Here is a 27,346-nt window from a genome sequence, read left to right on the forward strand (position 1 = left end):
ATCCAACTAAAATGTTTGGGAAAAAATCATCCTTCATGCGCAGAGACCACGTTTTTTGTGAAGCCACCTTAGCCAGGCCAAAGACTACTTCTGATTAGTGAGAGGAGTCTATTGTAAATTTAATGCTGTCAAGCCTTGGCTAAGATCTCAAAGCAACCCATCTACCCAAACCATACCCCCCAACATTTGTCTAATTTAGGACACTTGTGTTGGCGGGGTATAGGTGGAGAGGGGCAGGACCTAAGATGGTGAGGAGTGGGACCAGAGGCGAGGAGGGGCAGGATGGAATTAACTGCCCACCTTACCCAAAGAGCCACCCTATGGTGCTCTGCGCCAAAGCGTTGCGAGGAGGCCACATAGGAACGGCAATGGGGGGGGGTAGTGTTGCAACAATACAGACCTCCATTGATAATACAGCTCCTGGGCTGGTTAAGAGAGATCAACCAGCTCAACCAGCCCATTATGTCCACTGCTCACAAACACGGGCCTGTGGGGCTACTCGGTGGGACAGCTGGTCATTGTCTGAAAATAGATAGTACTGTCCCTTGAAAACTGGGACACTTAGGGGGTATGAAAGAGTCACACATTTTCTCAAGCTTTGGGGTTCATACAAGCTTCTTGGACCTCAGAAGGCATTTAGTAGAATTGGATACATACTGATTTTCTCAATGAATTTTTAGTTAGGATTAATTTATGACATCATTCTGTATTCTAAGGGAAGGCAAATTTGTACTTTGTCAAGAAAATGATTATTACGGTTTTAAACCCAATTTTTCGTTGGCTTTGCAGTCTTCCACAGATCTTCATGGAGGGACTAAGCTTCCAAACATCAAAGGAGCCTCCATTAAGGCACATTAACCCAAAATGTTAAATGTGACACAATCGCTAGTTCCCATCAAAGATTTCATAAGACCTATTTTTCCCAATTTTTCTTCTTTCTCATCGCTTCCCATGCTTTCCTTCCTCTTACATGTCAAAGTAACTAAAGCCGGGGAGTTTTTGATGTTTCTTTTTTTTTTTTCTTCCATTTTGGATGAATTCCAATATTCATAAATTCCAGATGGGAAAATATGTGCTAAATTTGGTAATGTGTTCAGCTCCCTTCGAAATGAATGAATGTTTTGAACACAAAGGTCATTTTCCCATAAAGACTTAAATAGTTTCAAGTAGTTCGTTAAGACAGTGAGAGTGTGGAGAATTCCCCGAACGATATGTTCGTAGCTAAGGAAACAAACATAGAAACGCTGACAAATAAGGACAAATATATATTGCTTTGTAAGAAACAACGCTGAAAACCATATATTGCTATTTAAAATAATTTTTTATCCTTACCCTAGTTTTTATCTTCCAACCATATTTTAATATTTGCCTCCATCAATGGTGATTTTTATGCAAACTCTCCTCTACTTCCCATGATCCCTCATTGAGAACTGGATCCTACCGTCAGCGCAGACAGGAAGTTCTACCTGACTTCCTGTTCTCTGTATGCCTCGAGTCTTGAGGTTTGGCGATGATCTGAATTTTGAGGAAATGTTTGGTTGCCCTTCAAATGCTTTTTTTTTACATATTTTAATAATATTTTTTTTTTACATATTTTAATGTATATTTATTTATATTTTAAAAATTGTGATTAAGATTTCTGGTTAAAACACGAATAGCTTGAATATTAGAAAATTCCTTTGAATGTTCTGGAAAGGGTTAAATTATAACGTGATATTTCCACGTACTTAGCGCCTTTAACGGTTATTGAAACAAACTCCATAAACTATGCCTAATATTTCCCTTCTACGTTATCTGATCTAATAATGACCTTGATTCACTGTCACGTCAGCCATTACCAGAGAAATCAGTACGGAGCGCAGCCTAGAAATAACCCATTTTCTATTAAACACTTCAATTTCTTTGCTGTCTAAAAAAAAGTCATGCACGTAATTCAAAGAGCACATCCAGCAGCGCTTCAGCCTCCTTGTCAAGGTGATTTTGGATACTTTCCACTTCCATGTACCTGCCGAGTATTCCGTTCATGAAAACTCCAACTGCGTTAGTGGCCCGAACTCCAACCAGGAGTCTATCGTCTGTTACAAGCCCAGACCTAATTTGTAGGTCCTCCTGTATCCAACCAGTTCAAGGGTGGCCATAATCCATGGTCTATGCCTTGCTGGAAATAAATACAATAGATCATTTGGACTGATAAGTTATATAGAAACATGGAGTTTCACAGTAGATCAGACGCATTTGGCCCATTTAGTCACCCTTTTTTTCCTGTCGTAAAGACCTTAATCAGTCGTTGATCTCGTCTTAGATTCAGGAGCCGTATGTCTATCCCATGCATGTTTAAATCCCCTCACTGTATCACCCTCTGCTGGGAGGCTGTTCCACTTATCTACCAACCCTCTCGGTAAGGTAAAACTTGCTTACGTTGCACCTAAGCCTCTGATCCTCTAGTTTTAGAGTATGACCCATTGTTCTAACATATCTCCAGTTGGATGAGTAAGTATCTTCCGCTTAGTGTTCTGAACTAGAAAACTATATAGCCAATGGGGCATAAGCAGGGTGGAGATTCAATCTGACATTGGCTGCATACTTTGTGACATTCTTTACAATTGGTCAAGAGACCCATTCTTTAACCAATGCAGCTTCTCGTACAACAATAATAGAACACGGAAGGTCCTAAACGACTTCTTATTTAGAGGCGGCGGTATGGCGCGTGTCTTCCCGTCATCTACAAATATAACTCGATTGTCTAGGAAATGTTTTTGTTAATATTTTTTGCCTTTTTTAATAAGCAAAACAGACACTTTTAAATACCAACAGATGGGTAATTAACTCGAATATTGTTAACGATTTCAACAATAGAAATGTTCGAAGACAAGTGTTCTAATCAATTAATTAGAGAAATGGGAATTGGTAGCTTCTATATATAGAACCTGATGGTTGCCGCTGAATCACAGACTGTTTTTATGGACCAATAAAAACATAATATCCAATGTTATCAGCATCGTAAAAATACATGATTTTATATGAAAAAAAAATGCTATACCTATCACCTCAACCCCCAAAAAATGCATATTAAAGTACTTACTTTAGGGAGAACCTTCAACTACAGGGCTGCAACTGCCTTCCTCTTTGGTTCTACAATTATCACCATTGATTGGCTGTTCAAAGCAGCCAATTGGTAGCAGAGAAGTGCTCCCATTGATTTAAATAGGGGCACTTTCCGTAATATTTTAAAGGAGCCACTCAGTTATCTACCAGTGCTAAATAAATACAAATTTACAAAAAGTAAAAGGTTACCAAAAAATGTATTCCATTTTCTCCCCCTACAGAGTGTTCCGAATCAAATGTGTAGAGAAAAAGCATTAGTCATGGAACTGTTGCTATTGAAAAGCAGAGCCACCAATGACTCCGATCGCTTATGAATATCTTCCAAAAATAAGCTTATTTGAGAAAATGTACAAATGTAACGAAGGAAAAATAACCACTAAATCTGTCACTTTTCAGTTTATTGAAAAAATATTTCCTCTTGCTTCCTACGTGAGGATATGATATCGCCAAACAAAAAGGACTGGGTTTGCCAAGTAATATCCATTAAAAAAAACGTTATCCTCTTAATAATATATATACGGCTTAAAGTATAAGGATAGGATATGTCTTCATTATTACCCCCCGTCGCCTTCCTGCTCCGAAATCTGACTGTAGCGGCGAACAGAAGGACGTGAATATTCTAGGCTCTCTCTATAAAGTAAATCCAGGGCTATGAAGATCAGAGTCTTTAAATGAACAGAAAATCTGTGCTCCGTTAAAGTGCCAAATAAGACGGAAACGGGCCAGAATTTGTTTACAAAAAATGAATAATGTAAAAGCACATTACTGCGGGTTTAGCATTCTGCCACGGTTTCTTTTATTTCACGGTTATCATTCCAAGGCGGTAACCTTGCAATGTGCGGATACTAGTACCTTATCCAGAATCAGAGTCAGTATCTGATGGGGAGATAAATTCCTGGAACGTCTTCCTGATGATCCAATGGTACCTACATGGTCTACTGAAGAAAGAGGACACGCTACGTGGTTATATGGAGATGTTCAGATAGCAGCCTCCAATGCGGAGGGTGGTAGAGGCTGAACATACAATGGGTTTCCAGCCGCAAGACCCATGTTCCATTGTTCCATGGTTCCCAACATCCGGAATCTTAATTCTGGGAGAGAAGATGTGTATGTGTGGCTTCTTGTAAACATGGACCCAGATTTCTGAGCATACATCCTCATCGAGAAGAAATCTGTCTCAGAATTGCATGATATCCGTTGAAAAAACTGGAAATGGTAAGACTCAACTCCTAGGACTCTAGAAGAGTTGGGGGTATGGAACCAACTTTGCTATACAGTAGAGCTGGACTGTTCCTTTAGTTGGAGTTGGCGTTAACATTGTCTAGGTAGACCATGTCAGGTTACGTTAACGCAGAACTGGCGCGGTCCTTCATTGACAATCATTCGACTATGATTTGTTTCGCAATAACGTTCTTGGCGAGTATAATGTATCAACGCTGAATATAGCAAGGTAGCATTTAATAATGAAAAATCATTTGTTTTCATTATGATGCCGGCCAACAGAAAAAAAAAAACATTTTATTAATTCTGAACAAAATGGCAGGTTAAATAACCCGATCGCAAGAATTAATGGTGTCCACGCATCTGGGGAAATTATTCTTGTTCAGGTTTCAATCAGACATCTGTCTGGTTAGAAGCTTTAGGGGGATTTGGTTAAATTCTTAGATGGCACAAATTCCTTTTTGTGGCACGTGTCGGACACTCCAAAATTCCATGTCGTATTCCAAATTTTAGGCTTTCCCATGAGAATAGTTACCTGTACAGCTGGGCACAAAATGTCTCCAATTTTCTTAAATTCACGGAGAAAGTGGTGTTTTTTTCCATGAACAAGTAGAAGACCAAGCACTAGATCCTGATGACGGGTATATGCTTTACTACCAATGTTAAATTATACCTTTAAATCAGCCAAAGGAAAACAACACACCAATTCCAGATGTGGGGCATCTGATATACATCCTGCCCCCCCCACCTCCCCCCAAAACACAGTAAAGCAATTTCACCAGTTCAAAGCTTTTTTGATGAAATTTAGGTTTTTGAGTGATCTTACCTAAAAACGTCTGGCTTTACCCAGCAATACAAAGAGGATTTATCCACACGGCCCTTTTTGTCTGGAAGGCTGGAGCAGATCAAATCTCCGAACAGCTGAATGTTATTTATTTTTCTTTTAGAGTCTCGAGGTAGAGTGGTCGGGGAGGGGGGGGTAGCACTGTAGCCATTGAAGTTGGCCTTATATCTGTTTTATAAAGAACCGAACTGAATGGAACAAAAGAAATCTCTATAGGTGAAGTTCTTTGTTCATCTGCCGAGACCTACATACCTCCCAACTGTCCCTGTTTCCCAGTGCTTTCCTAGATACAATTAAGGTGGCCAACGTAGGACGCCATTGACCATTTCTTGTATACATGGATTTATCTTTTAGGCTTGGGGGGGGGAATGAAATTATCCAACAAAACCTGTAGGAGAACAAACAGTTTTCTTCATGCCTTTTAGAAAACGTTTTGCTGAAGGTGATTATCTCCATGTGAAACCGCAACACTGCTACGTACGACGCGGTAATTAACCCGAATAATGCGGTCCTGGATGGGAACACGGGGCCCCTACCGGCTCGCATCAGAAGAACGGATCCTTATAGACTAAACATACAAAGCATCTCTTCTTATGCAATATTTATGAGCCTTTCCAATAAACCGGCAGCAGGGCCTTTCAGCAATCCAATGTTCCCAGGCTCCGCATGAATATTAAATGTAAACATAATCAAACACAAAGAAATGTAGAGAGGGGTCTGTTATGTACGCGACTTCTTCTGAAAGCATTCAATTAAGCGGCCAACTGATTGGACGCCGATGTGCGAGTCCATTAAAGCGCCAGCTCTTTGGAACATTCGGCTTTTTTTAAATTTATTATAACAACCTCCGCAGGTTGACGAGAGGCGTGCTAATGACAAACTCTTCAATTAGAGGGGGAAAAAAGAACAAGTTGTGAGATGGAAACGTTGACCTCTGCTTGTGAACTACAATCTATAACATCTAAAAAATAAAAGGGTAAAAAGTGGGGGACTGCTTATTGGGATGTGTGGCAAAAGGTGGCAAAACTTCCTGCCCTGAGGTTCTTTCTCATCCCCCCCCCCCCGGCTTCTAGAACAACTCAAACAATATGACAATATGGGAGATATTACTTGGGGGAGGATTATTCCTGCAGAACATGAAACAGGAAGTTGAGGCGACTGCTCCTATTGTAGATAAGGTGGGCTTCTAATATATACATATGGTGTATTTTAATCCGTGCCCACTGTTACATAGGTTATTAAGAGTATAGAAGCAACAACCACCAGCGATTTAATAATAGGGGAGAAATACTTTAATGGGTGATGGGGAGGAATCATGCAGATCCCGAGAACAGGAAGTTAAGGCGACTGCTCCTACGTGTAAACAGTACGTACGAGATCACTCAGTGTACTGAACTGAAAAATGTGAGATTTGGGTAAATCTCAGATTCCACTTAATATTCTTTTATGTTTATGGGAAATCAGCAGAGGGGCCAGTTGCATTTCGAGATAACCAGGACTGCTCGGTGACCTGGGCCAAGCGTGCCCCAATCACAGAGGACTACGAAATGTGGGATTAAAACATCGGCGATAATAGATAGGTTTAGCCCTATATCATCATCCTACCAAACGAATAAATCAAATGTTAATATTAGAGATATTGTGTGAATTTTTTTTTTAGATGTAACGGCATCTCTAAAACTTTTACCAGCAGCGTTCAAACACCGCCACAGGACTTTAACCCCTTAATGACAAAGCAAAAATTCATTGTTTTCAATGGGTTTAGGGACCGCCCATTGTCCTTAAGGGGTTAAATCAGGACAAGGGTTTAGCAGACTAGGTGACATATAGAAACACCACGATCATCGGTCCTTGTCAGAAAAGGAAGTGATCCAAATAATCCTTTTAGGATAATCTCAGATTTTTACAATTAACAAGAGATATTTGTAATGAATATAGCAATCTGAGAATGATGGGTAACGTAGTCCAATTATTCTGTGAATAATATCTTTCGGATATTGATGAATAAACACAGGGTTTCTCGTGTTTTGACCCACTCCTGTCTACACCCTTTCATTGCTGAAAGAAGTAAACAGTTAATGAAGTTTGAGCATCGGTTGTCCCCTGGAGAGCAATTCTTGGTTGACAAAGCGCGTCATTTAGGACCACAACGCCTACTATCCTATCGATATGGACTCTTGGCCAAGGGTGATGGGGTTTGTTACCAGCTAACAACTGACAGGTTATCCTCCGTTGCCCCAGTAATCTACACCATATGCACCTTAAAGACCACCGTAAACAACCGTCATTTTAATTTTAACCCATCAAGCGCCACAAATCAGTGTTGCAGCTTTTATTTTAATCTTCTCCAAAACCCCTCACGATTTCATGTGATTTTCCCCCTATTTCCACTAAACACATCCTGACTTCAATAAAATAACCCCCCACCCCGACTTCACTTACCCCAAACACACCTTTACCCCCAACACTCTCTCTTCCAAACTCCAGTACAAAATGCTGATGGCCCTGACTGCCTCCCCGAGTAACAACCCCCCCCCCAAAAAAAACACTGCTTGTTCTCCAAACTATACAAGCTTCTCAATTGTTGCAACAGAGAGAGACGCAACACCAGCCCAGCACGGGGTAACAGGAGGTCATAAACCGATCTATTACCCCCCCCCCGGGAGTATGGTGGGGGGGGGGATTCATGAATTTGGAATCTAAATTACAACTAATTGTTGGGATGCGATACATATGTTTATCACGCATGCATGTATGGAATGATACATAGTATTTAAACGGGATGCCAGGAGGCTACGTTCATGGATAGAAGATAGATAGATAGATTGATGGATGGATAGATAGATAGATAGATAGAAAGATGGATAGATAGATGGATAAATGGATGGATAGATAGATAGATAGATAGATAGATAGATAGATAGATAGTTTTATTGCTTAAATGACCCACATCTTCTTACCTTTCATTGTCCACGCTCCTGAAGCCAGGTATTATGTGCCGAAAACTGCTGTTCCTGTCTAGCTTAGGCTGGCTCTTTGTCCTTTTGATGGAGCCTTTGAGTCGGCGGCTGAGAAACCCCTGCGGGGTGAGACAAGAACACCAACGTTAAACAAACCCGAGCCGTCTCCGTTTTCCGCGCGAGCACCACGGTGCCGGAGCCGCCTCTCTCCCGTCACCTGCCTTCGCAGCCAAAGGGGAGGACGCCGCACATTGTTGTCAGCAGAGCTCTAAGGATTCCGTGCAACATCTGCTCCGAGAGGCCAGCGAGCCTCTGTTACCATGGCAACCATCCGCTCGCATAAAAAATACCGTCTTTCAGACGAGCTCGGCGTATTGCAACTCTCAGAGAGGTTGATAAAAACTCTGATTTTTCTTTTTTTTTTGTTTAATTTTTCTTTTGTTTTTTTTTTTTGCTCATATATTGCAATGATACATTCGATAAAATAAAATTTAAAAAAAGGGAACTTAAAAAAACAAAAAACAACACTTGCCAGGGGAAGGAAACGCTTATCACATCTTACCATCTCCTATGTGTTAATATTGCATTTTCATAAGCGATTTTTCACCTTGCACTTTTTTGCTGCAAACTAAAAAATTTCATATTTATCCCATTAAATCTCATTTTGTGTCCCAATGTATAAAAAAAACCCCTACATTTACATTATACAAAATATTCCAAATGTGAATATCTCTGTCCTTCTGTCATCATAAATATACATTGATTTAATGGAAAACCATACCGGTCTGTAAATGGGTTTTTTATTTTTATTTCTTTTTTATTATTATTTTTTTTTTTTTATGTAGACAAAAATTAAACAAAATAAACTTTGAAGAGCAGCAGAGAGGCAGACATAATATAGTGATATACAGGCTCAACCATACAGTATTTTAATTATTTATTTAGCAGAAAATACGTAAAAGTTATTGTTTCTGATATATACATGCTAACAGTCCCAAGTCTGCCAGGAGAGTCCCGACAACTGGGTCATGCCAGGGTTGTCGGCTGTGTGGGCTAGCATCCCGATTATCTGAATCAGGGAGAGCTGGTGCAAGACTTTTTTTGTGATTGGGGCCTGTCGGTAGCTATTTGTGTAACTAAGTGGGGCATTAAGAAGAATAATGGGCATTAAGAAGAATAACGGGCCGTTTCCTGCTGTTTCTATACACATTATGGGGGCTTTTGGGGCTGTAGAACCCTGCGATCCCCTCATACCCAGCAAACATTCTGACCTCCTAGAAAAGGGAGGAATCAGGGGAGGAAAGAGGGGCATCAGGGAGGAAAAAAGGACATCAGGGGAGGAAAAAAGGGACATGAGGAGTTTGGGATCCATAGGGGGACTGCCCAAACTAAACAGGGACACTTTTGGGTATCTATCATAGTAAGACTGATATAATTATTATTTCTTTTTTTTCTAGTAATTAGTGGTTTCTTTCTAAATCGTGGTGATTTACTGTATAGGTTTCTGCTTCATCAGCATCCAATGTTCGACTTCCAATAGACGATGGGGCAATTATCCAGCCCTATATTTGTAGTTCTATGGACAGTACTTGAAAGGGCTTTTGGAGAAGGAGCCAACGCAGTCCATTACCAATAAACATCACTCACTGCCGTCAATAGGCCGCGTTGAGAAAGGTCTAATTAACAAGGACATTAATACAAACCGCCAGCTTGTGAGCAGATCTAACCTGGTTATCTTTTAATTACATGTAATAAGCGCTCTTATCCCACTTCTCAGCTGATATAGAGGTTCACGGTTCCATTTTCTAAAATGTGACCCCTATCCTAACAAATTAAGGGGCAGTATGCCCAAAATACATTACTGTCATTTAAATTAGCATAATATGCAGCCTATGCTGCCGCTATTGTATTTCATCTGAACAATTGGAGTTTTCTGCTTTTTGTTTAAAAAATAAATAATTTGACTAATTTGACTTTCTGCAATGGAAAATGTTGGCGCTATTTCAAGTGGAGCATAAATCACCCGGATTTCTTTTATTACTATTATTCATTGAAAGTGTTCATGTCACTCTTTTTAAGTGGCTTTTGTTATTTAAAAACACAAGTGTTATCCTAAAATAATGAATTCCCCCTAATCATTTAAAAGTGATTATTATTTCGATGTTTATGTGATAGCTTTATATATTCCAGAAACAGGATCCGTAGAATTTTAACCATTTTTTTTTTACAGAACAAGCCCCACCCCCAAGCATATTATGCCCATATATGGCCACATCCTGCCCATTTTCTACCTATCTATAGCCATCGTAGGTCATTTGGCCGGCTTGCGCCTTCAACAGAAAGTCACCATTCCTCCCCTGGTATAATTTTAACCATTTTTTTTTAATCAGAACATCTCCTTGTTTTGACCAAGCACCACCCCCAAGCATATTATGCCCATATATGGCCACATCCTGCCCATTTTCTACCTATCTATAGCCATCGTAGGTCATTTGGCCGGCTTGCGCCTTCAACAGAAAGTCACCATTCCTCCCCTGGTATAATTTTAACCATTTGTTTTTAATCAGAACATCTCCTTGTTTTGACCAAGCCCCACCCCCAAGCATACTATGCCCATATATGTCCACATGCTGCCCATTTTCTACTTCTCTATAGCCATCACAGGTCATTTGGCCGGCTTGCACTTTCGACAGAAATTTCTCCCCTGGTATAAATTGCTCAAAAATTATAAAGCTGGACTCACGTACGAGATACCAAAATTCCCCTTGGAGTACCTAAACATGAAAGGGAAGGAGATGTTTTAACCAACACTGTTATGTCTATGATACGGGCTGGCTCGCCAATTTTGTAAAAAAAATAATAACAATAATAGCATTTTGGTAATAAATTAACTTAGCTGTAGCTGGCAGACTCCCACAATGAGGTCCTGGATGGTGTTTTAAATTCTAGATTACTACCGTAGAGTATACTTATATTGGTTTAACCCCTTAATGACAAAGCCTGTACATGTACGGGCTCAAAATGCATTGTTTTCAATGGGTTTAGGGACCGCTCATTGTCCTTAAGGGGTTAATAAACTAAAGCGTCAAACGTATTTATAAAAATAATTGGAAAAGTTCGAAGACATTCCAAGCGATTGTGTACACCGATTCTAAACATGTTGAGAAGACTTAATGTCCCGTTTACAAATAAAAGTGTATTTGGTTTTTTTTAAATGTCGAGCTTAATTATGCATCACACCTGATACCGTTAACATTCAACACATTTTGTTTAAGTTTATGCATAATTAAAATGGCCGCCCCGAAGATGTATTTATTACAGGTAATTTAGTTATCAACACGAAGAAACACAAAATTTGTACAGAATATGCCAGACATAACTGCTGGCAGTATTTCTCGGTCTGCTAGCAAACCGTTAATATTTTCTTTTTTCTTATTGCCTAATGTCCAACGTAACGAGAACATTAAAATTCATGTCTCTTTAAGTATCTACCGCTATAAAGCATAATGTTTATCTAATGTGTTCAATTTCAGGCACCAAGGAGCCAGCGAGTCCAATAATAAATATTTGGCAATAAATATAATAATAATAATAATAATAATAATAATAAAATAAAGATAACAACAATATTCATAAATTAAAGTTATAAAAAAATTTTTAAAAAATGGCACAAATACCACCATTATACTAAACAGTAATTTTTTTACCAAAAGACCATTTTATTCATTACAAATAAATTGTAATTTCTTTATTTGTCTATATTTTCATGGCGCCGTACAGGTAGTGAACACAAAAGGCTAGGCTCAAAAATAAATAGTATAAAGTTCAACCAAGAGGCAGAGGATTGTTCTAGAATGAAATCATTGGTGTCCATTGTCCTTCTTATTCTTGGTTCCAATGGTCACCTTGTGGAAGCTGAGATCAGCGGCATCCTGTGGCAGAGCCAGCATTATCTCATTGATTTCCTCTTCTAGAATTCTGTCCCTTGCTATTCCTCACCCTTGCAAAGGCTGTCTGAACCAATCAAGAACAATCAGCGACTTAAGGGAGAGATAACCCAATGGAGAGAAATAATCATCTAGCTGCTGAGAGGACTGCTCCCATGGTATATGAATAATCAGTGAACGCACCCTGAGACTCTTGAACTTTTAACCCTTTAATAGCCCGTTGTGAAAGGTAGTGACTCGCCAAATGTGTTAACCAAATACTCATGAAAAACTTGACTTCTCCTTAAAGTAAACTGAGTCACCTGCATTCAAGCAGGGATATCAACATAACATACAGGTAACAAAAGCACCAACTGGGAGTTTCTATATATGATCCCAGTGGGTAGAATAGGAAGGAGTCGGCTCCAGACTGTGTGACCCCGAGAATCTACCCCTTCACCCTGAGAATGGGGCAAAAACCTTGAGACTCTGGGCAAAAACCCTGACAGTACGACATGGACCTTGTAAAAAGTGACAAGGATTAAACGGAATGAAGAAACTACACAGTATAGAAATTTGCCCAAACCCATGGCTTAAAACCACCTGTTTGTCACTAAATAGCCTAGAACAACAGACAAAAGAATAAAAAGTGTACAAAAAAAATTAAAAGATATTGAGCGGCTGAAACGGTTGCTTTGGGAGATCGGATCAGCTTACCCGAGATGTGTAAGGCAATTGTCTTAAATCAAACCAAATTTGGTTGTGACTTAGAAATCAATAGCATTGAGCGGTCATTCTTTCTTATAAATCGGAGCTGTCTCCCAGCTTCTAATGTTTGTTTCGTTCTCGTCCCCAACAGACAAGTGTCCACTTGACGGCAGACACTCGGGAAGACGTTACTGGGGGTTTTTTTTTTCCCCTCAAATCCTTAGTCGAGAGCGGATTAAGAAGGCTCGCTGTTGTAAAAGAAACAGGGTTTTGTAGCCGTAATCCACTATTTTTTTACATAAATTCTTAGTACTTTTGGCACAAATAACAAAACAAACTGTTTCATTGTGTTTCTTTAATAACGTAAGTGTTGAAAAAAGACGACCAGGATATATGTGTGTGTAAACATACCTCTCAACATTTCAAACTGCCCAAAAGGGGCACTTTTGATTTATGGGTGTAGTAAGAGGCATGTCTGCGGATAAGACTTTTTTATGTAGTTTAGTGGCCTGTTGGTAGCTATTGGTGTAACTGAGTGGGGCATTTACAAGAATAATAATGGGGTTTATTTACCCCGTTTAATGTATAAAGTCATTTCCTGCTGTTTCTATACACATTATCGGGGCTTTTAGGGCTGTAGACCCCAGGATACCCTCATACCCAGCAAACATTCTGACCTCCTAGAAAAGAGGGGCATCAGGGGATGAATGAGGGGCATGGGGGGAGGAAAGAGGGGCCCAAAAGAGGGACTGGCCAAACTAATCTGAATTTCATTTTTATACTGTCTAAGCTGCGGCGTATTGGCCTTGAGCACTACCATAGACCTGACCCACTATAAATGGGCCAGTTTGGTAGATTAGAAACTGGCCCATTGACCAGCTGAGCAGTGGAGGGTCAGATATCCCAAGAAGGCAATCTGCCCCCCTTGGTTTTGTGGCAGGGGGGTTACCGTACCCTGGACCTGCCGTCTTAGGTCTAGTTGGCCTAGGCCAGAACACATCTCCGTGTCTAAGCGTTTAGACTAAGACTTTAGTAACAACGGGCTACTGGCTGGCCAATGTCAGCCATTTTGGTTGTGGCACTGGCCCCTTTTATGTTGAATTCCTTAAAGTCACACCGAGCCGCGCGGTTCTGCATGTAAAACATTTCTGATGTAACGGGAAATCAGCTATAAATTGCACTCATGTTGGGTAGTTATGAATAATTGAAAAGATACTTGTCATCGACAAGCAGTAAACACACGCAGAGTGTGTTTTTTTTTTCCGCTTCCAATTCGGTAAGAGAATGATTTTGACAAAATATTTCCCTGACTGAGGATACAATGAAATCTCAGCCCATTATTTATACATCCCGTGCACTCCAATATCACATTTATATCTCTGAGAAATCTATTTCAATCATCAAAACAATAAATTATGGATTGTAATTAACTGGAAAGGTTAAAGGTCTTTTAATAGTAAATCAATGTTGTGTATTCTGCAGAATATTATAATATTCATAGGTACAAAGAATCTGCCGGCAGATCGGCCCCATTCGGCCCCCGTCTAGGCGCCCGTTTCTCCTGCTGTAAAGATTCAAACCTTAATCAGTCGTTGGTCTCGTCTTAGATTCAGGAGCCGTATGTCTATCCCATGCATGTTTAATACCCTCACTGTATTACCCTCTACCACCTCTGCTGGGAGGCTGCTCCATTGATCTACCACACTCTCAGCGAAGTAAGAGTCATTAATTCTTAAGTTTCATGGACTCAGAGTTGATTATCGCCATGCCTTAGTCTCTAAAGTCCATCCTATCCTCACGACCTTGATCAAGCCTTACGGGCAAAAGGGTTGCCCTGCACAAGGTCCCTGTTGGGTTATATCCTGTGGCAGGGCTTCTGCTCCTCCAGTGGACAGACCTGGGCCTGATGACAATTGGACTAGCCTTTTATTTCATATCTAATTTAAGCAAGATGCCCAGAATACACGAACAGGGACATCCCACCGGTTTCCATGGTAATTGGTGCACGGTTAGAACTTTGCCCCAGAATGGCTTCTATAAACACAAACTAATGGTTCAGAGTGTAAATATTTGGGTCCTGGAATTCCAAGCAGTAGATACCGGGACAATATAGCGTATCCTAGCACCCTGGAAGAACGTCGGAGGAATGTTGGAATCAGAAAAGAGCTTATTTTATACATCCTTGTAACAAAAACTGAAAAACAAATGAACTTTTCTTGCATCGGGATTATATTACCTTATTTTGGAACAAAGAAAGCTCTAAGTGACCCGTATAAATTTCATTTCTTTTTTAAATTTAAGATTTCTATGATTTCATGAGGTACAAAGTTGAGAAATGGTCCAACCCACTCAAAACCTCAACTGTTATATTAAAATTGTCTAAAAAAATACACAAATATGGTTCATCCTCACGTCATGAATACTAATACTGTCCCTTTAAATTGGGGCATAACTAGAAACCACAAGTCCTGGTGCAATTCTCCAAGCCACGTGTCCCACAGTGCCAACTTTGTCCTCGAATAGTTTTTCAGTGCCAACTTTGTCCCCAAATAGCTTCTCTGTGCCGTTTTAGCCCCCAAACAGATTGTCTGTGCCATCTTTGCCCCCAAGCAGCTTTCCTGTGCCGTCCTAGCCCCCCAAACATCTTGCCCGTGCCCCTCTCTCCCTCCATCCAGGCAGCTTTCAAGAAATGGTTGTGAGTGGCGGACCCCTGGGACCGTGATTGTTACACCTCTGCTCTAAAGGGTAACTATTTTTATTTCTACACTTTTTCTACATGTAAATAAAGAACATGGATATATACAATCGCTTTCCGTGTGTGGGAAAGACTATAGCGGAAATCCGCCTGAGAAACAGAACCATAAAACAGAGCCTGTGTCTTAGGGTTCTTGAGCTAAAAATCCGACTTGGGACTAGCGTGTCATACCCCAAAAAGCCACATCAGTCAATTCATCTGCCATTCATCTCAGAGGATAAAAAAAAATGTCCCCCATGAATCCAGACCTATTCGATGAAACAGCTCTAGAGACACAGAAAAATAGAATTTGACGGCAAATGAGAACTATTCGGCCCATCTAGTCTACCGTCGCTGCAGGGTGGCCGTTCCACTTAAATGCTTATCAATTCTCATTACTATATATTGTTACCGTGTACATTTATTTGAAAGATAACACCGAGATAGTCTTTAGACCAGAAGATTTTAATTGGAAATGGCTTTCAAATGGTCACCGTGTTGTGTGATGAAGGGTTAGTTGTAACGATGTTGTTCCTGGTCATTAGAATGAAGATGAAGGTCAAAGATCAAAGGAAAAAAGACCCAAAAAGACCCTAAAACATGGACTGATGTTAAATATATTGTTTTCATTTTTTTTGAGGTTTAATTGAACTGATTCTTCATGGGAATGCCAATAAACTCTGCTCCTCCATAGGCTTTCACTAGTCAGAGAGCCAGACTGAGTGATTAAGACTGAGCCATTCTATTGTTTCAACCCAGGCTGTATGATACGTATTCGGGGTGTTTGTCTAGTAGATTGAGGCTCAGATACCGGGGCAAAAAAAAAAAACGCTATAGAAAAATTAATATTTTTGAAAACTTATATTTGATCTGATATTTAGTTAATTAAAATCTACATTTTGAAAAAAAAGTAAATATATAAAAAGTGAAATATTTTATTTTCCATTTTTTTTAAAACAAAATCTGTATTCACAGTTAAATATAAAACTAATTATTTGATGTTTGGAATGCTATACAAATTTAAAATGAAAATGTTTAAAAAAGGATAATGAATCTTTATAATTGTATTCTATGAATTATATATTATACTTCATTATGCACCAAACAGAGTTTGAGAAGCCCTATCACATATTGTTTTTTAGTTTATAATTATTTTTTTAGCTCTGACATGTAATAGTGAAAATTATGTTTAAAGGAAGAAATAAAATCTTTACAGTTGGTGGAACCGCATCCCCGAGGCTTTTGGCAGAGAGGAAAATAAATCCTTTTTTTTTTTTAAATGGCAAAATAATTTGTTATTTGATCTTTTGATTCTGAGCCAAGAACTTGCGTTATCTCTGCCTGACGCGATCAGGTTCAAAACTGATAAAAGGAGCGGCATTTTGCCCGGTCGAGGCGTCCGCGTTATTAGTGCTGTGTGTGGATAAGCAATGAAGTCATACAGAGAAACATAGGACCTGCCGGCAGATCGGCCCCCATTCGGCCCCAGTCTAGTCTGCCCGTTTCTCCTGCTGTAAAGACTCAAACCTTAATCAGTCGTTGGTCTCGTCTTAGATTCAGGAGGCGAGTGTCTATCCCGAGCAAAATTCTATTTTAGGCAAAAACGAAAGTTCCTTTTTTTTGTTTATTTTATTTTCTCAAAAGTAGGAAAACAAAAGCATTTGAGGGGAATTTTTGATCCAATGTAGAAAAACGATCACAATTTTTTTATCCCTTCTCCTCCCCCCAACCTTACAAAGGCTGCCTGGGCCAATCGACAGCAATCAGCAACTTAGCAACAAGGGAGGGATAACTAATTGGGGAGGAATAATCCTGAGAACAGGAAGTTAAGATGACTGCTCTTGTGCTAAGCACATCATGTGCGTTTCTAATATATATATATTGGTTGTTTTGATTAAAAAACAAACAAAAACATGGGTTTATTTGGTGTATAAAACTATAAAATGCAGGATTTGGGATATAAATAGAGATGGGGGAGGGTGGCCATTTCATTTCCTTCTTTGAGTTAAAGGCTCGAATGGTTTGTAGTCTACAAATGAAAGGTATTTGATGATGTCACATGCCACACTAAAGAAATGCAGTATCTGACAAGGTGAAGGTGTTGCCTAGCAACACTGCTCTTTATAAAAGCCTTGAATCCTAAGAGATTAGGTCTTAAGGGGACTTTGTCATCTAAACGGTGCGCATAACATATGAACGGAACCTAATTATGTCCTCCTAATTTCATATATATATTGACAAAGGGGGTCTTCTGTACTGGAGCCGAGAACATTTGGCACGTCAGATAATAATCACGTCTGATTATTGCCTCTGGGGTAACTCTTCTTCCATCACTTTCATATATTTCGGGGGCTAGTTTGTCCCATAAACAGCCAACCCTCCCATCCCCACCCCGATATGGCTCGGCTCCCTCCTGACTCCCATGAGGCTCAATTTTAAACTAGATTTATAGTAGGGATCTCAACTGGATCCCCTCTACCATTTGTGAGTTACTGGTTGGGCATTCGGTCTCTGATTGGCTGAGACCTGCAATGACATCAGGCTGAGACATGCAATGACATCATAAGCCAGCGTCTGCGGCCCAACAGCTGTCAATCGGACGGCCACGTACAACTTTGCATAAAAATAAAATTTGATCTTTAAAAATAAGTTCCAAAATCATAGCATAGATTTAGCGGGGTTAGGAGATTCATCAAAACTTTGCCACCTCTAACCAAAAATCTATTTTTTTTTTTAATATAAAATGCGGCTAGTGAAATAAAAATAGGCGCTGTAAGTTAAGAAATCCGTTCTCCTAGCGTTACCAGTAAATCCCAGCCTCCCGCTCGATCCCAGATAGAATGAGAGAAGCCGTGTAATTGTTACTTGTCTGAATGCAGGCTCTTGGCACCTATCAAGTCTTCTTCTCTTAGGCGAAGGAAACGACTTGCTATATAAGCCAAGGAGAAAAATAATATAATGTGAAGCCTTCACCTGGCTGTCATATAACAGGTGATCTTACATTATTTTTGCTACGGTTTGTAAGGAGTAGGTAAGGAGAGCGTGTAACGTATAGTTCTCGTAACGTATAGTTCTCGTAACGTATAGTTCTCCGCCATTTTTTTAAGGAAATATGTAGACGTACTTATGAGACTTTTACCAATCACTTGGTGATTATTTACTATCATGTCTTAATGATGGTTGCCTAGGCAGTCAAAGGAGATGAGAAATCATCTGTTGAGTTTTTTGGGGAGGAATCCAGGATATCTTTCGAGATCTTCTTACGAAAAACCCATCTGGGATCCGCCAAGGAATCCCAACTGGTGCTCAACCAAACAAAGTGGAAGCTACTTGAGTTCAAAGAACGTTTGAGAGACCAATGATCGTTAAACATCATTGACTCCAGGGCTGAAGGTCCAAGGGGGCATTAGAAGGGGTAGTTCACCAGTATATTGCCTGGTGGGCTGGTTGGGGAGATCGGAGATCTTTTTTGTAACCAGTCTTTTTACACGACAGAGCTGTCTTCCAGCCACAAGATCATCCATGCCATATTCTCCAGTCCATGCTAGACGTAGGTCATGGTGGTGGAGGAGCTACCCTGGGTCAGACCTGGGGCAGTGACCCCAAACCTACATCACTGATCATGCCCCTAAGTAGATACAAATTATCTTAGTAAAATACTACATGTTTTTCTTTAATAAACCCTTTTAATCCGGTGGGAAAGATACATTTTTGGGTATGTATAGAGGGCACGGAGCCGCTGGCTGCGCCTACCTTTGGCCCCTTGGATCCCAATTATTTTCAGTCCCTCTGTAATAATTTTATTAGGATTAATCAATCACATGATCTTTTCAGATAACATTAATGTGTTTATTAAGATCATTTGGAATCTCAGCTTCTGGTCCCGAAGATCCTATACTGATATCTACATTGTGTGTTGGCGAAGATGATGCGTCCACTTCTGCAGGTAACACGATAAACAGTTGTTATTATTTGTTGATTTATATGGCACCATCATATTCCGCAGCGCTGTCCAAACGAAAATAAGATAAAAAAATATGGATGGATTTGAGGGCATTAAAGCTGATACTGACTTATTATAGAGCACCGATAAAGAGAATATAAAAGCTCTGATGAATGGTACTCGGGAAGGCAGCGAATTCCGTTATGGGGAAGATTCCTAGTAATCTAACCATTTTATTTACAAAAAAAGACAGGTTTACATGCAGGAATACAGCCTGTCAGTTTTAGATGCAATCGTAAAAACCACGTATTAGAGCAAAAAAAAAAGATTGTCCTACGATGTAATATTTTAAAGACACTGCGGTATAATCCAGGATAACCGCAGAACACATCGCATCCCTGTTTACAAATTAAGGGGATTATTGGTTTGACCACGGCTTTTTCAGAAGGGCATGGTTCATGCACATACTGGCATATAGTCTTGGGGGTCAAGCCAAAACCGGGCCCCTAGAACTAAAGGGGAACCCACGCCGTATTTGTATTTATTAACATACCTGGGGGAACTCTCAGGGTTTCACCCCCAAATCTCAGAGATTTTGCCCCAATCTCAGGGTAAAGGGGCAGATTCTCAGGGTCTCACCGTATGGAGCGGATTCCTTTATATTTTACACTACACCGATCAACTTATGGTTGATATCTCTGCTTGAACACAGGTGATTTTTGCATGAGGACCGGTATCAGAGCCATTTAGGTCACTACATAGAATCTTCACAATGGGCTATTAAAGGGTTAATATTTCAGGGTCAGTTCATTTAGAAAGTAACAATGTAAGCTTATCATTCCTTCTTTTGTTCCTGGCGCAGTTTATTCAAAACTTTATTGAAATTAAATTTCTTGAAATTAAATTTCTTGAAAATTTTCCTCCAATTAAATTTCTTGAAAAATGTCCTCAAATGTAATTTCTTAAAAACTTTCTTCAAATCAAAATAACACACTTGTTTTTTTTCTCTCTCTCTCTCTCTCCCTTGTTACACAGATAATCCTGTTGTCGAAGCTCTTCTATCGGAAGAATATTATGCAGGAAGGTGTAGGAACTGTGATTGTATCACCACGGATGAGCGGCTGGCACAAACACGGCACGGCAAACACGCTGGCAGAATTACGTGACCTTGGAAAAGATTATTATTTACTTTAAAGAGACGATAAACCACGGAGAGTTGGCAGGGTACCACGGTCACAGGACGTGAATAGGTTCCACGTCTTAGGAAAATGATATGTGATTATATATCCCACCGGCATAGTCCTCCAAGTCAAACTTCACACCAGAATCCGACTAATGGCTAGTAGGAGAAGTGAGTTGGAAAGATGCCCTCTTGTCAAGTTTGCCTGCTTTTGGGACTGATTCTAGATATTGGACTTGTTCCCTGTGTATAAAACAGCACGTCCTGCTTCGGCTAACAATTACCGGTAATTATCTTCCACTTAGTGATTTTAGTTTAAGCAAAGTAAAAAAAAAAAAAGAAGAAAGAAAGAGTATCTGGACCAAGGCAGGATGCACAAGGGAAATTGAGAATAAAGAGATAATGATTTAACCATGGCGGCGGAATGTTCGCCTCCGGTACGGCTCAGTAATTTTTCAGCGTGATATATTTTAAATTACATGTTTATACTTCTCGGTCTCCAAAACCTGTGATGCAAGACTTAAGACGTGTCGTTAGACAATCCTACGGAATAATGCCAGAGAGCGTGTCTCATCTCTCTGAAAACGTGCGGAAAGATTTTGGATTAGGAGAAAAGACAAAAAGAGTGGAGAAGGCCATATGGGTGCAAGTCCCGGTTCTGCCACGAGAAGGAGGAAAATATTTTGCTCTAACAAGGATTTAGAGGGCAAAGCTGGACTACTGGGCAACACACGGCATGAACAGCAGGAAGCGGGAGACCTCCGCAGGAACCAAAAAAGATTCAAACTCCATGATGTATAATAATTGCTTATTTATTGTCAATGTTCCACAACATTGATATGTAGCAGCAGGGTTACACAGCCTGAAAAGGAGAGATGATGAAAATCACCTAACGCGTTTCGCACTAAACTCGGCACTAAGTGTACCCATTAGGCACCCTAGGTGACAGTGTAGGTGCCATTGACACAAGGTGGCCATGAGGGTTCTTGCGACTGCCCATGTCCCACAGGCGGTCAGTTAGGAGGACCAGAAGAACTAGACTGAGCCATGGTCTTCAAAGGAACATGCGGTCGGTGTCTTCACCTCCAGATTCTATACCCTCCAAAATGGAAATGTAGAAGTACAATGTCATATCCTGGTATTTAACATCAAGCAGTGTGCACAGAGACATTACATAGTGAGGAAAGGCTTCTGGGCTATAGGAGAAGGCATAGACTTCCAACAATGAGCCGCCTAGAAAGATGGGCAACAAGAAGTGGGTTAACCAGTCGTGTATTCTGGTTGGCCTAGGTCTAGGGGCGGCAGGTCAAGGGGGTGACATATCAAGGAGCCAGATTGCCCTCTTGGTGGCAACTGCTCTACTGGCTGGTTAAAAGGGAAATCACAGATCTCTCCAACCGGGCCATTCACACTATGGAGGAACATGCAGAGTTAGCACAGCCTCCATAGTTCAGTTCCTCCCAATGCTGCACGTCCATAAAAAAGCCGGGATATGATACTCATACCTGGGAACTCTCTTCAGGTTTTGCCCACAGTGCTGCTTTCCTGAGTCTTCGAGTCACCATGAAGAAACTTGCGAGAACAGTCCTCTCCCAACCCACTTCGCCTCCAAAAACTTGGCGGCTTTCAGTGGGACCACTAAATGACATTAGCGGACCGCCCCCTGAGATCAGCAGACTGATCCGTCAGTGGGACCGCTGACCCGCATCTTGAAAAGGGAGTGCTTTGGGTAGCCGGAGCCTGAATGGTGGTGCTCTGGCAGTGGCTGGTGGCACAGCCCTGGGTGCATTGAAGATAAATATGCCACAGAGGGTAAGAATTGTTGAATTCAGGGTTGAGCTGTTTAGCTTGAAAGGTATGGGGGATGGGTTTGTTGAAGGTACCACAGTTCTGTAATATAGTTTGACCGCTTGTCTTGTTTTAATGAGGGAGAAAAGGGCTTCTTTGCAATACCTACATGCAATAATATTCAAGCAACCCCTCAGGGGGTCCTAACTATTCTGAATCACACAAAATAACATTTTCTGGAACTAAACATTTTTTTTTTTATCCTTTTTAAAACATATTACATTAAAACTCCTCCCGCCCCCCAAAAAACCTGTGCCAAATAGACCAAAGATGACCAAGCCAGCCGCAGAAATGTGTCGAGGGGTCCATCCCGCTATAAATCCGGTAACTTTCCGACTAGTCATCGTTATGTTACGTGACGGCAGAGAGCCATAGATTTCACTTGGAAGTATGATTTGTTTAAAGTGCTGCTCGGCAGAGAAAAAAAGCACTTTTTAGATTAAAAGGGATAATCCCCAGACAGAAGAAAATTATTCAGTTTCGTATAAATCTGACACTTTAGAATATTTTTTTTTTTCTTCTACGGCACAATAATGACTTGGCCTCTTGGTATCCCCTGTAAATTAAATCTGCCCTGCTTGACGACTACAAGAGCAATTTCACCAAGGATCCGACAAACAATTTATAGCGTAGTGAGGGAAAGTATATACGGGATCCGGGTGTTACCGCTGAACCGTGAACACCAACCAAGTCCTGCTTTTTACGAAGACGAACGGGTTCTATTATGGATGTATTTTATGAAAGAGCCTCAAAGTCAAACACGACACATCAAGTACCGGAAGCTCCCGCTCCCTGCCGAGAATTCATTTCGAGAGGGCTTATTATTATGAGACTAATCTCGATCATTTCCGAGGCGCATTTGCTTACTTTTTCAAATGTGTGTTGTAGCGGGTTTCTGTCCGCTCGCAAAGCAGGGTTCTTTAAGGTAAAACGACCAAATTGTTTCAATTTGGGCTGTTTATTCCACCCCCCGAAAAACCTATTCCATGACGTAAGAATAGCTATAATATAGAATATCAAAATGAATGACTACAAAAGTTTTGTGCTGTTTTTATATTTTTTTTTATTTAACTAGCTGACCTTAGACAGAAGCTGCAGCTCCAGAGCTGAAGCACCATGCTTTTTCAACGGTCCAACAATTCTCCCTGATTGGCTGCTTGAAGCAGCCAATCAGTGGCAAGAGAGTCATTGCAACAGAAGGGCTTTCTTCGCTTACACACAAGGGGTCTCACTAGATCCCCCTCCCCCCCAAAGCCACATTCTCCGAGCTGGAAGATGTCCCCTGCATGAAAAATAGGGGTTTTGGCTTTGGGCAAATTCATATGGGGCGATTATGCCGAAGCTTCCCATGCATTTGCAAGGGGAAAACCTTAAAGGAAATCTCAGTTATTATATCTATTAACCCCTTAAGGACAATGGGCAGTACCTAAACCCATTGAAAGCAATGCATTTTGAGCCCGTACATGTACGGGCTTTGTCATTAAGTGGTTAAAGTGGAGTGTCCCTTTAACGAGGATACATTCTCTGTAGCCACTCACTTTCGGAACATTAATTTATTTTCAAGCCTAACAAGCTGAAATTGACTGTTATCGACGGAGCTTTGTACATACGCACTAAAAGGTTCTGATTGACAATGAACCCCTTAATGACAAAGCCCTTACATGTACCGGCTCAAAATGCATTGTTTTCAATGGGTTTAGGGACCACCCATTGTCCTTAAGGGGTTAAACGTCGTGATATTCACCGAACTGTCCAAAAAAAACCCCGAAATCTGATGTTTGAACAACAAGCCGTGCTCGTCGGTACAGGCAAAATGGTTAAATTGAATTTCTGCATGGTCCGAAATCATTTCTCACCCGCTGCACCTTAATTTGGGTTTCACGATTTTGCACGGTCGGAAGAATTTCTGGAAACCAAATGAACCCGTAACAAGCAGAAATGATGGAATCTAAAATTAACAGTATGCTGCGGGGACAATTACTTTTGTTACGTTCTGAAATTGTATAGAGCAATCAGCGCGGGGAAATTTTGCTTGTGTTTTCAGAAAAAAAAAAAAAAGGCCGACAACATCAGAAAATTCGCATGGAATGACGGAGGAGGCAAAGCTTTCAAATTAAATTATTTTTTTGAAGAGGGTAAATAAATACCTTTAAAACAAGGTAAATATACTGGGGGCAGAAATTGCAAATAACAACTATTATTAAAACTAACTAACATAAAAAAAATGATTAACTAAATGCAGCGTTAGAATTGTCATTTCTAGTATTCCCACACTTTTAACAGAAATAATTATTTAATCCAATAAAAAAAATACTTGATTGCCACGTGGCAAAAATAAAACGGGCACTTGTAGGTTGTTGCCAAAGACACAAAAAAAACTCTTAAAAATTAGGATTTTAATATATATATTAAATATATATTTTAATATACTTTAGATATTTATAAAAAGTATTTTAGATGTTTTTGGTACCAGTTTTTACGTACCAGTTGTTTCCTAATGCGCTGAAAAAATTAAGAGATTTGAAATGATTTGAGAATAAACAGCCAATCAGGAATTGGGGCCCAGCGCATTCTGGGGGAAAAAAACAGAGGTCATGTTTAAAAGTCTTACTTAAAATGTTCATTTAAGGTATAGCAGCACGAGGCGGCTCTGGCACTTTAAGGCCAGTGGCCACTGGATGTTTTTATGCTGTGAGCGGGTATATCCAGCTGCTTGTTGTAGTATGGGGGGGGGGTTAGGTGCTGGTGGCCAGTGGCCCACCCGGCATATGCACACCGTGCCAGATGGCCAGTCCAGGCTTGAGCTATAAATGATTTTTGCTTTTCTTGCCCCCTGTGATGGGTGTCTTTTAATATTAACCCCTTAAGGACAATGGGCGGTCCCTAAACCCATTGAAAACAATGCATTTTGAGGGCTTTGTCATTAAGGGGTTAATTTTTCAGATGTACACATATCACGGGTGGCTACGTTTCTTTTTTATTCCACCCAATATAATGTCTCCTTCCTGATCCTTTTTTTAAAAAGTCTTCCTGAATTTCATTTTTTAAAAATTTGGACACTTTAATCAAGGTGAAATCCCCCCCAAATTTTGTCAAGCGTCCGAAAATCCCACGATCACACCAGGAACCACCTTTCTAAAATGATTGAATAGAGAATGACTTCTCCTCCTGGCCATTAATGAATCCGGCCGGCCTTTCTAATAACCGCGGCCGAAAATTCAAAAGAACCTTGAGTTTTATGGGTTATATTAAAAAAATAATAATAATAAAAGCCAGACTCGACAGTGCGCTACAAGCCTTGCCCGTGATAAATGTCCGAGGCTTAAAGACTACGCTGATGAGATAAACCCGTCGCTCTCGCGGCCGACTGGAAAGCATGTTTGAGAAATGAATTGTTGGCTTATCATTTTCTAAACTTTGAAAAGGCAAATCCAGAGTTCTAAAAGACATGTCAGCCACCATGTTCAAAATGGCCGTTATTTGGAATGCGAAAGAATGGGGCACTTTGGTTTTAGGGGGTGTAGTTAGAGGCATAGCTTGGGGGGGGGCTCTACCAAGACTTCTTATTTGATTTTGTGGTCTGTTGGTAGCTATTTGCATAACCAAGAAGAATAATGGGGTTTATAAAGCCATTTCCTGCTGTTTCTAGACACATTATTGAGGCTTTTAGGGCTGTAGAACCCTGCGATACCCTCATACCCAGTATTGTATCCTGGCCTAGTGGGCCAGATGAAAAGGGACTGGAATCCATCATCCATTATTTATTTATTAATATGGCACCGTCATATTCCGCAGCGCTGTACAATAGTTAAACAATACATAACAGTGCATTACATAACAATTAGGACTTACAGGAACAAAAGGTACCTGCTCAATTGAGCTTACAATCTAGATTTAATGAACATTTGTACACCAAGACATCTCCTGTAGCCATTAATATATGTTTATATTATATAGATAGATATATAATATGTCTATATAATATATCAGAGGGCTGATGTTTGAATTAGAAGATATTTATAGAAAAGAAAGACTATTTTGGTTAAATTTTCACCACTGCTTCCCCTGCCTGCTAGAAAAAAAAAGAAAAGAAATAACTTTCAAATTTCAAAGTTAGGCATAATTTTGCTTGCGAGTATAAAAAAAAACACGTCTTTGCGCAGAAACAGGTTTGCGTTCGACCAACGCGTCGCCTCCCTAAAATCACCATTGCTCCCTTTAGTATCTTGTTTTGCTGAATATTCAGTTATTCCCATATATTTGTAATTTAGATTTTTTTTGTTGTTGTTGTTCTGTTTTTAGACATTTGCCTCGGTTCTAACTGCGAAGAGCCTGAACTTCCGATGGGAGGAAAACACCATAAAAAAATAATTACGATTATTGTTACGTTGACTACACATCTCTGTATAAAAAGCTAATTTTCCTAGTCCCTTGTCTAATATACTGCAGAGTGTGCAAAATCATGCTTATTTATTTCAGCGAGATGTTACGCGTTTCTAATGAGCGCAGGCCGGAGGATCTCTATGTCTATCAATTTATTACTCTTCTAGTAAATTTGAAATTCTCCAACAAAAAAAAAAAGGCTGTTGTGAAAGAGGCCCCATGTAATGCACAAAATGTATGATTTTAACCTTATTTCATTACTGGACTTTATAACATAGCACAGGATAATAGCTTAGCAGGCAGATAGAGGTGTGAACTCAAAGGAGACATGCACTTTTTTTTTTATTCCTCATATCCAAATACATTTTTTTAAATATTGCTCGGTTTTCTTTTTTGCCCCAATGCTTTGAGGCAGCTACATATCAGCCGTTTGTATGATTCTCGCTCTGTTACCTGACCCCGATCTACTAAACACTCGACTCCTTATCATACTG

General features: G+C 40.1%; 1 protein-coding gene across 2 annotated transcripts in view; it reads right to left on the reverse strand.

Annotated features, from left to right (window-relative positions):
• LOC149281823 (disabled homolog 2-interacting protein-like) overlaps nt 1–27,346 on the reverse strand; it is a 147,363-nt gene that overhangs the window by 109,354 nt on the left and 10,663 nt on the right. For both annotated transcript variants that reach the window (XM_089498933.1, XM_089498934.1), the window contains exon 2: nt 8,131–8,249. In XM_089498933.1, coding sequence (XP_089355059.1) covers nt 8,131–8,249 — 119 coding nt within the window. The remainder of the gene's footprint in view (nt 1–8,130; nt 8,250–27,346) is intronic.

This window comes from Sceloporus occidentalis, unplaced genomic scaffold (assembly GCF_023333645.1).
Source record: "Sceloporus occidentalis isolate IW3139 unplaced genomic scaffold, rSceOcc1.0.p SCAF_127, whole genome shotgun sequence".
NCBI lineage: Eukaryota > Metazoa > Chordata > Lepidosauria > Squamata > Phrynosomatidae > Sceloporus > Sceloporus occidentalis.